Here is an 11,296-nt window from a genome sequence, read left to right as displayed (position 1 = left end):
CACTAGAGGATCCATGTTTTATTGTGATAGTTTTGCAGCTGAAAGGTTTGGCATCTGCCCCAAAGTTTGCTGCGCTATTAAGTTCGATGGCAAATCCAGCTCTGTGATCCCCGCTTGGTATGTGATCCCGTATTTCTAAAAAGTCTATGAGCACCTCATCATTTTGGAAGTGATCAAGACATGGGGGATTTGGCTAGTTCCAATCAATGAGTTCAAGGTGGATGATAGGCATGACCTCATCGATTAAGTTGAGTTCAAAGGAGGTGTCAGTGAGGGTTAATATAGATGAGTGAATTTCGTCAATGGTGGGTTGGATTTGATGCAGGGCCTGTGGGAGGTGCTTCTTGCTTAGGAACCCAAAAGGTTTTAATCCATGCCTCCCCGTAAAATGGGATATCCTTACGAGGTGGGGGAGGTGATGTGTCTTCCTCATCTGAAGTATTTAGATTCACTAAATCAAATTCCCACTCATGCGAGTCGGTCTCTAAATCACTCTCTAACATCTGATTACCGTACCATGTTGGGATGTCTTTTGCATTGAATAGTGCATTGGTCACAAGTTTATGCATTTTTATAGGTGGGATTGATGGTGCTGCTGGTAGGATTATTGGTGTTGTGGATGTTGCTACTGGGAGTATTGGTGTTGTTGATGTTGTTGTTGTTACCGATGGAATTATCAATGTTGTTGATGTTGTCACTGCTACAGATGGGATTATTGTTGTTGTGGGTGCTATTGTTGGGATTATTGTTGTTGTGGGTGTTGCTGGTGCTACTACTGCTATTTTCAGTTTGGTAGGTGCGATTGGTACAACTGCTGGGAGTATTGGTGTTGTTGGTGCTACTGTCAAGGTTATTGTTGCGGTGGGTGTTGTTGGTGTGATTGATGTCGATAATGGGATCGTCGGCATTGTTGGTACTGCTGGGGTGATTGATGTTGTTGATTTGATGATTAGTTTTGTTGGTGTAGATGGTGTTGTTGGTGCCGCAGATATAATCAAGGATGTCCTCCTTGGAGTAACTATTTGATACATTAGGTTGTTGGGTTTACCTTTGAATCTGAGTTTAGGAAGGGATTCCTTTTGAAAACCCAAGCCAGTTTTATCTTTGGGTTTCAACTCAGGGTGTAAGGGTTCATGTCATCCTTGTTTACAATGTCCCAAAGCACTCTGGCCATCATAGCCCATTATTTGCATAATGGTGAGGCCTTTGCCATATTTATCAATAGGAAGCTTAGCCTACAAGATTTTTGTGTTGATAGGGTCTTTATAGATCCATTCTACCAAGTCCTCATCTCTGGTTTCCTCTTCCTAACTTTTACCAGGGATGAACTGTGCCAAAGCGCATGCTTGCTTGGTCAGTGGTGGTTGAAGCAACTATTGAGGCTTGCCATAAGTTCTAGGGGAAGTGGGTAATTGCCCAACACAAAAGAGTTAGCTTAGATTATATTCCCCATGACCTTCCTCGACCACTTTCATTTTCAACTTTCTTGCTTTGGTATAGGGGTGATTGAACTAGAAAGAGAGGCTAGACTAACATAGTATGTGGAAGGGATAGCTTCTCGGGTGTTAGGTACGGTGATCTTTGGCTGATGGTTAATATTGTTATAATATGCAAATGGATTTGCATCGCCAAATATTGTGATTTCTTCATCGTTATAGGGAAACTTGATACACTGATGATAGGTAGATGGAACGACTTGCATGGCGTGTATCCAAGGTCTTCCTAACAAGAGATTATATGGAAAAGGAAGGTCCAGAACTTGATAGATGATGTGCTTCACCACTGGCCCACCTTGATAGGTAATGCAACAACTCCTTTGGAAGAACGCTCTACATCATCATAGGCCTTAATGGTTATCTTTTTGCTGGGATCCACTGATTCTACCGCATATCCCAATCATGTGACCAACTATAAGGTGCATATATTCAGGTCGGCTCCATTGTCAATCAAGACTCGCTTGATTCTATGTTGGTTGACAAATCCTTCAATGTGAAGAGATGCGTTATGTGGTTGTTGGAATGAAGCGTTATCACTTTCAGAAAAGTGAGGCATGGTGATGACCTGAGACTACCAACCATGGCTTAAAATTGATCTGTGTTGAGGTTGGCAGAGACCGACGCTTCTTGGAGAGCTTGATCCAAGATTGTTTTGTGTGAAGGGGACAAGTGCAAAATCTGTAATATGGATATGAGTGTGGACTTTTTGTCCAATTGTTCCACAAGATTATATTGCTTGGGCATGGGTGTCATTGCTTGTGATGTTGCTCGAATGGTAATTTTTCTAGGATACATAACAACATTGGATGTAGGATGTGGGTCTTTGATAGTGAGGGTTGTAACTTGTTCATCAGCGTCATAGAGGTGATTCACAGTATAATTATAGGCAGCTTGTGTATAATTAGTTGTAGTATCTGTGTTTTGCCCTGAGGTGGAAGGACCCCTTTGATCATGTGATGGAAGTGGATTCTTGAACATTAGATGATCGTCATTGGATGTTTTAGGGTCATGTCCTTCTATTTTAATTTCTCCTCTGTCAATAAGATCTTGAACAAGATCTTTCAGTCGATGGCAATTGCTCGTCTTATGTCCTTTCCCTTGGTGAAATTCACAATGTTCATTATCTCTCCACCATGGAGGTTTGACTTGAGGTTCATAGTTAGATGCTTTTGGTAAGGTCACGAGATTAGACGAGACCAATTGACGCAATATTGTTTCGATGGGTTCCCCTAAGGGTGTGTATGTGCGTTTTGGTTTGTAGTTCTGTTGTCATTGTCTTGGTTCCTCTTGTGGCGCATTGTGACCTTGATTTTGTGGATGAGTGATGGTGTTGTTTTTAGGAGGGGGATTTTTTCCCGCAAACCTGACCACAAGTTGTGCAATTTTTATTGTTTGTGCATCCATGACTCTATCATTGACAACATTCTTGTTCTTGTTCCAAAAATTGGGTTTATCACTATTATAACGTGGACGAGGGCCATCTTTGGGTTCATTGTAGATTTTGATAAGGGCTCGTTCACATTTTAATCCTTGAGTGATCATCTCTTCAAAAGATTTTGTACCCTTCATGTCTAAATGGAATTCCATCTCATCATTCAAGTTGGAAATGAATATTTCCACTAATTCTTATTCAATCAAATGAAGAGAACGTCTGTTAGACAATTGCCTCCAACGTTGTAGGAAAGCTAAGAATAACTCCCTTGGTTTTTGTTTGGTGTTGCATAGATCTGCCATGGTAACATCTCATTCTATGTTATGTGAATAATGAGCGATGAACTTTTGGACTAGTTCCTTGAATGTTTTAATGCCACCTAGTAATCGGGAAAACCATTGTGTGGTTGTACCTCCCAAACTCTGAGGAAAGAGGCACATTAGATAGGTGTCCTCATAAGCCACCTCTAAACAAGCTGAGTGAAATTCTCAGACATGATCTCTAGGGTCTCCTTTGCCCCTGTACTTTTCAAACTTAGGTGTTTCAAACCCTCGCGGAAAAGGTGGCATATGCATGTTCCTATCAAAATGATAGGGACAAATATTGTTAAGTGAAAACCGGGTAGTCTTCACACCACTATTGAGTTGTTGAGCAAGATTTTCTACTTGTTGTCTCAACATGTCTATTTCTGTAGGAGGAGGAGGCGGGGGTTTCCCTTGATGATTAAGGTCATAACGAAAGTAATCCCTACCTCTTCCACCATCGTTATGGCTATGTTGTTCTAATGTCTGTTGTATCTATGCGGTATCAAAGTTAGAGGGTAGTTTAGCACCCTCTTGAGAAAGTCTTCGAAAATGAGCATTTGCATTGTTTCTAAGGATTTCATCAAAAAGTCGATTGAACTTGGGATTGTGTTGTGCTCTTTCTACATATTCCGGAGTTGGAGTGCTAGGATCTTCATCATTTGTGCCTCCTCCAAGGGCTTCTTGAAAATCAATGAGGTTTTCTTCTTCCTCTTCAATCTCTAGTTGTCTAGTTTTTGATCTAGTGTGAGCCATTTTGTTTGAAAGTTTTGAGGTTTTGGTGATTTATGAGGGATGGTGATGAAATGTTCTAATGAGAGATAAGTGTTTTTGTGAAATGTTTAGAATATGGATCTCTAACGCTGAAGGTTGGAAGTTAACAAAGTTCTTTGTGAATTGCTTTTGTGTTTTCAACAATTTTGATGCGATAAGGTATAGCAAGGTTTGAGATGTGTTACAAACCAAGCTACCTAGCAATGAGAGGATGCACCTATAAACTAGTTTTAACCTGCGTAGAAATGCCTCTTAGGATGATTGATCCTAGATGTAGAGACACCCTAAAAGTGATTTGTTGGTTTGATTTAAGCAATATTTAAAAGAACTTAGGACAAGACCTTTTTGTGTTTTGAGAGTTGAATGGTTTTGTGATGTTGTGTAGGTGAAAGTGGATAAAATATGGATCTCAATAAAAAATTTCTATCACAAAGGGCGTTTCTACTTCTTCCTCTCTCTCAGGAGTTGGTGGTTCCCCTCGAGCTACGTTGTAGGTGATACAAATTTTTGGGAAGAAAGCAAGGTTGATCTTGCCCCCTTTGTTTTTGTGATAACTCAAGGCTCTATACTGAGTAAATGCTCTATTTTTCAAAGGCTCTTTGTCGAATTTGTTGGATTTTCCTTGAAGATATAAGTGCGTATGACGCAAGAAGGCTCTGTGTGAGAGAAAAATTTGTCTATTGATATAGAAAAACTTCCTTCTTCTGATAAAAGCTTTTGAACTAAATGGTCTCTTTTTCAATGTAGTCTTTTGATGAAGACCCCTTTTTTCTCAAAATGTGAGTGATGGTCATATAAATTGATACTTTGTTTCACTTTGTTGGATGTTTGTTTTTTTGTTGGTCAAGGTTGATGTAAAATTGTGTTGGATGAATACTTGTTTTAAATTTGTTTTTTAATTTCTTTGACAAGAAAACAGAGCAAGCACACAAGCACAATAATCTTGCTTCAAAAGGCACAATAGGTGTGGGTCTAGATCAACCCAGTCACGAACTTTATTGACCCTTTTCAAACGTTTTGTATGTTTTTTCCAAAAGCCTGAAGTCGGCTCAAATTGTTACTGGTTTGACACAAGATGAAGACAATTCAAACACACTTTATCCCTAAGGTCAATGGCTAGTTGCGATATTTTCAGCCCACATCTTGATATTTCTATGACTTTGGTACTAAATACCTTATGAATCCTGTTGTGGTAGGTAAGGATGTGATATACTAAGTCTTGCGCGAGCATAACATATAGATGATCCCTGTGATGGGGGAGTCACCACTTTTATCAAGCTACAAGTAGCCTTTCTAAAAGCCCTATTTCTACTCGAGGAAATATGTATGGTGAGTATCTTGGGAGAAAAACCATCTATGCTCTTGCACTAAACTTTTCACAAATATCTTCAATCAATAGAACAGGTGGGCTTCTATAAAAGGTGTGTAGTAATGTTTGATGTTTTTGGACATAAGTTCATTCTCCAGTGACTCACTTAAGAGCCTTGTAAATTGTGGTGGGGCCCATATGTCCTTTCGGCAAGTTACATTATAGGGTCAGCTATACCCAAGGCTACAACTTTTGCTCACACTTGATTTCTATAGCGGCTCGACGGATTTACCGCACGAGGTCATTCCCAAGAGTGATGTGTCTCTTGGTAGGCCTCTCTTAAAAATAAAAATTTTGAGCATTACTAACACTTTTCCCTTGCACCTAGGACCACGAGAGCCAAGGGAGAGGATAATGTGTGTTAGAAGTAGGACCACTCTACAAGCTTTTTGCACAAGTGTGCCAAACACTGAAAACACTTGTTCTTTTTAACTAGTTTATTGCAATGTGATTTAAATGCTATTTGGAGATGTTGCTCCAACAAACATGGTGCTCTTTTTAATCCCTCAAAGCAATATGTTGTCTAATCTAGGAAAGTAAAATCCCGGTCAACCAAATTGAAGCACGTTTTTTCTTAAGGGAAATCGATTTGTAACACAAAGGACAAGTTGTTTGTTCTTTTTAACTTGCAAAAATGAAGTGTTGATTGTGAATTTTAGCCTTTGCAATAAAATGAAAGTTTATCTTGTTTATTTTAAGCCCAAAATGAAAATTTATCCTAACTTGCAAGAAAACAAAGTTGTTTGTTTGAGTTTGTGGTTCTTTTTAACTTTGCAATATGAAGTTCCTTTTAAAGCCCAAACTGAAAATTTGTGTTAATTTTATAACCAAAAGTGAAAAGTGAGTTTGTTTTTAATCCAAACGAGAGAATGAATCCTTTTTAATCCAACTTTAAAACAAAGTTAGAAAGAAAAAGAAATTTAAAATTCCTAACTTTAAACTCCTCAAATCCTGCAACACAAAGGGTTAGCAAAACCTGCACAAAAACAAAACAATTAGTGAAGTGAAGGTTTTGGTGAGCTTCTACAAGCCTAGAATTTTGGATTTTTTTTTTCGGTTACAAGTATTGTTTTTCAACTCTTTGTTACAATAGTGCTACTCTGTGTAAACACAGAAGCACAACTTTATACAAATGCGCTAAAGTACTATCAAGAGTGCTAAAAGAATGCCAAAGGCGCTACAAAATGAACAAAAGTGCTAAATTAATTTGTCTAACATAATGAAAATTCTGTCAAATAGAGAGCACAAACGCGCTAAATGAATGACAATAGTGCTATTTAGAGAACAATAGTGCTAATAGAAGGACAAAGGCGCTAATTTACGGACAAAAGTGCTAATTAGCGAACAAAAGCACTAAATCTCCAACTTTTGAAGGCGCTAAAGCGTGTTTAATAGCGCTAAAGTGCAACATGTGTGTCAATTTCAACAATTTCAAAAAAGTTAGTAGTTTGGCATATCAGAAGGTTGCGTGTTCGATTCACGTCGGGTTCACCAAATGATGCTCTGCAAAAAAGATGGTGGGAAACACAAACACAAGACTCAAGAATCAAACGTTAGTGTTAGTATCGTAAACGAAATACGATCCTAAGCAAGCATATCAAGATAGATATCAAACATTTAATGGAAAGCATGCAAAAACAAAAGAAAGACACAAGACCCCTCCAAATGCTTGTCGACATGTTCATAGCTGCTCCTCCCTTGTTCCTCTCCTCTCCAAGTTCCACATGAGTGTAGCCCTTAGCTTGTTGCACTACTATGGAAGTCTTATGGAGATTCAAGATTTATGAAAAATGATCAAAAGACTATGCAAAATGCAAGCTAAATAGATATGAGACAACACCTAATTAATCGATATTGATTTTAACCAAAATAACAATTTAAATTAGATGACTCCTAAAATGCTCTCTTAAATTTCACTATAGATTAGATGCATACAAGATTTATAGATTTCAAGCTTGTTTTGAAGAAGGAATGGGCTCTATTTATAGGAAAAATAGAGAAATGGATGGTTGAGATTGAGTAATCTCAACAAGGGCCAGGATTGATGGGTTTATGATCCATGTGAGGGCTTTCAACCCAATCCCAGGATGACAAATGTCAACATAAGATGGCTTGAGAGGAGAGGGAAGAAGCATTAAATGCTTGATATGACTTGAAGGTTACCTTAGGAGGTAAGGTACGCTTGAGTTGAATAAATAAAGTCAATATCCAATAAATAATGTCTTAATCCAATGGATAAACTCTTGTGCAAGAGTTAGTGGGGATAACCATGGCCAAAGCAATAAATGTTTGAAGAGACCCATGAGTCAAATGAGGTTTGAGTTAGAGAGTTAAAGTATCTAACCATGTGGGTGGGTTGAGTTAACCATAAATGGTTATGTAAGAGTCATAAATGGTCATGTAAGAGCCATTAATGGTTTGGAAGACTTTAGGGGTTAACTTGTTGAATACATAAAGCATTTAATGCTTTTCAAAGACTTTGAGGCTTTGAGAAGTGACTTCAAGTTGCTTAGGAATGTGACAATATTTAGGAAATGGATTAGTCTAATTAGGAATGTTTAGAAGCATTTAGAAAGTGGTTAGAAGAGTCTAGAAGGGGATAGAAGATTCTAGTGGGTTTGGTGGGTGAGGGAAAATGGGATTTTATTTAAAATAAAATTACTTTATTTCAACAAAATAGGTGCAACTTGCATTTGTAGGAGAATGCAAGTGGGGGAGTAGTTTAGGGATTTAAATAAATGTTTTTTATTTATTTAAAAGAGGAAAGGGAGTTAAATTAACTAAATGTGTTTTATTCATTTAATTGATTTAGAATGTAGAGATTAATGAATTAATTTAAATAAATTGAATAATTTATTTAATTAATAGGAGAAGAGTTTGAGGATGAATTAATTAAATATTAATTTAATTAACTGATTACTGATGGTTAAATAATCAAATAAATAGTAAATATTCATTTAATTAAATGGACATATTTATGTGACTATACAAACAACAACATATGAATTTTAATATCTTATTGATCGGCCAAAATCAAAAGGATGGTGCAACTTTTAGCAATTAAGTTATAAAATGAACTTTATTAATAGTTTTTGTTCTCTTATATATTAGACATACTTGTTAATCGGTCTTACCAAATAGCCTAGAAAGTGGTCTGAAATTTTGGCAGGTTCTAAGGTATTTACAAAAAACTTACATATAAACAATTTTTACAACCCCTTTCATTTACAAAAGGATTTCATTGATTGGTAAGGAAAATAAGTAGTAAGCTAAAGCGGTTGAGAAAAAAATAGAGAAAGTTAATGAAAGATAGGCAATATATACATTAGAGTATGTGGAAGAAGGGATGGTAAGGGCGCATGGTAAGGAAAAATAGAGTTGTTTGTGCATAGTTTTAAGTTTCTATTTCCTTTAATGCGTAATGGGAATGGTGACGTAGTTTGTGGATTAAATATGATGGAGAGAATTTTAAAAGAAATAAGAAAAATTACAAATCCTAATGGTTATGTATAAGGGTGGAGGAAGATGCCAAAACCTAGAGAAATGAAGAGTTGTGTTGGATAACACCAACAATGCCATGTCGTGTATTGGACAAGTTGAAAACAACAGCATAGCAGCCAACTCTTCTGGAAAGATGCTCCCCTCCACCTATCGTTGCGTTGGTAAAAGTAGAGAAAAGATGTGTTCACTCAACTATGACTAGCAATTGCACCTTGGTGTACAATAGGTATGCTGAATAGGTGTGGAAGGTCAATTAAAAAAAGGTGATCTATGTTTTTTTGCATATTTTTGTATAGTGTATGAGGTAGATCGATAGGCCATTTAACAAATGATGTTTGTGCTAACAAATGTCTCAATAGAGGAACGATAGCTTCAAATCAACTACGCATCCACTTACATGGATCCAAACATGCAGAAAACAAAACTTGTGAATTGAGAAGATAATCAAGCTCCAGAACGGAGATAGAGCGTTAAAGAGAGAGATTGAGAGGAACATGGAGATGGAGATAGGTATCAAGATGGAGAATGAGATTGATATGGAGAGAGAAAGAGGAGAGTGGGGGATAGATATTAATTGAATCTAGATAAATATATAGAGGTGGAGATAGAAAGTCATATATAAAGAAATGTAGAACTCGAGAGAGACATAGAGGTAAAGAGACAAGGAGAGATAATGAGATAGAGGGAGAGATGGAAGAAAAATTATCAAGAGATATAGCTAGATGCAAATAGAGAGAGAGAGAGAGAGAGAGAGAGAGAGAGAGAGAGAGAGAGAGAGAGAGAGTCACATAGATAAGTAGAGATGAAGAGTGGGGAAGAGTACAAATAGATAAGTAGAGGTGTAGAGTGAGAGATAAAGGGAAGGATATAGAAAGAGGAGGAGATGTAGATAGATAGGCAAGGTGGATAGGGAGGGAGGGAGGGAGGGAGTGACGGGGATGGATAGAGGGGGGAGATAAAGGGAGGAATAGAGATAGGTCTAGAGGGAGACATATTCATAGAGAGAGAATGAGGGAAATCTGTAGATAGAGGGAGAGAGACAAAGAGATGAGGAGACAATGATATCTCGAAAGATATGGATAGAAGTAGATAGAGAGAAGTGAGAGGGATATATATATATATATATATATATATATAGAGAGAGAGAGAGAGAGAGAGAGAGAGAGAGAGAGAGAGAGAGAGAGAGGGTGATATAGGGAGATAGAAAGGGATGAGGAGAGAGAGGGGGAGATAGATAGAGAGATAAAGATAAAGATAGGAATGGAGAAATAAAGAGTTTGTGTGTGTGAGTGAGAGAGAGATGTAGAGATACAATAGAAAGGGAGAAAGATATATATAAATATATAAAGATTATCTCTACCTCTCTCTTATTTGATTCATCTATTCTAATCTATATATTTATCTCATTCTCATATTTTTCCAACACATCTCTTGTCTGTGATGGGGATTGTAATTCACCTATGCATTTATGTAGTATGTTCCCTAGTGGACATAAATATCTAATGTTTAGTCATTTTAAATTAAAGTACCTTTGTAAATTTAGGCACCCAACCTTCCCATGTCCTGGTAATATAATTATATATATGACAATACACACATACACATACATAGTATACACATTTGATATATATGTATATATAGATTTGCACACATACATCTAAGAACTGCCTATAGATGCTCAATTTTCTTGTCAAACATATTGTATGGTATGGGATTATGTACACGCACTTCAAGCTCTCTGAAATGAAACCGCACCTTACATGTTAGAAGGTTTTAGCTACTTTAGTGAATGGAATAGGAAACTACAAGGACAGTCAAGTCTCATCTACACATTATAAGCTTAAAAAAAATTGATTACATTTTATAATCATTCAAGAAGAATTTATGCATAAATTCTTTATTGAATTTTGCGCAGAAGTTTTTGTGAAGGCTTTGGTGATTGGAAGTGGAACTTTCAACTACCTCTGATAAAAATCCACACATATGCAGGGAGGTTGAGGAGTTGGCTGATGGTTGCATTGTATTAAGTTTCTAAGGACTTTTCAGAACACCCATTTTGAACTTTGAGGCATTTTTTGAAATAGTTCATGTGCCTTGTCTATGTTTCCACATTTTGCATGTATGTCTAGCAGGTGACTTGTAATTACAACATCTGACAAGAAATTACCATTCATTCTCATGAGAGATGGGTTCTTGTGAACCACTACTCATGAAACATGGGTCAATGAGTTTGACTCAAAAACTACACAGTTGAACCCTGATAGCAATATCATAGTTTGACTTGCTGTGGAAAATACCTCCTACTTATCAAGAAATTTCCATCTGTTATGCTTTGATGGATTTCCCTTCATCATTACTGGACATCTGATACAGTTCAGATTATTAATCCTAATTTTCCAGATTGTTTGAGTTTCATTTAGCA

General features: G+C 37.0%; 1 protein-coding gene across 1 annotated transcript; it reads left to right on the top strand.

Annotated features, from left to right (window-relative positions):
- Nucleotides 1-285: 285 nt before the first annotated feature.
- Nucleotides 286-1,026, top strand: LOC131876506 (uncharacterized). The gene is made up of 2 exons (XM_059221925.1): nt 286-337; nt 578-1,026. Exons 1-2 carry the CDS (start codon nt 286-288, stop codon nt 1,024-1,026), a joined length of 501 nt encoding a protein of 166 aa, XP_059077908.1.
- Nucleotides 1,027-11,296: the final 10,270 nt, after the last annotated feature.

The sequence above is a fragment of the Cryptomeria japonica genome, chromosome 6, assembly GCF_030272615.1.
Source record: "Cryptomeria japonica chromosome 6, Sugi_1.0, whole genome shotgun sequence".
Classification (NCBI taxonomy): Eukaryota; Viridiplantae; Streptophyta; class Pinopsida; order Cupressales; family Cupressaceae; genus Cryptomeria; species Cryptomeria japonica.
The sequence above is the reverse complement of the archived record's forward strand: the minus strand, read 5'-3'. Positions and strand labels throughout refer to the sequence as shown.

Excerpts from the sequence above, each read along its gene's own strand:
- LOC131876506 (XM_059221925.1), top strand. The coding sequence starts at position 286 with ATGAGTGAATTTCGTCAATGGTGGGTTGGATTTGATGCAGGGCCTGTG. Across the intron at positions 338-577 it reads TGATGCAGGGCCTGTGGGAG|GTGGGATTGATGGTGCTGCT; the intron begins GTGCTTCTTGCT and ends GCATTTTTATAG.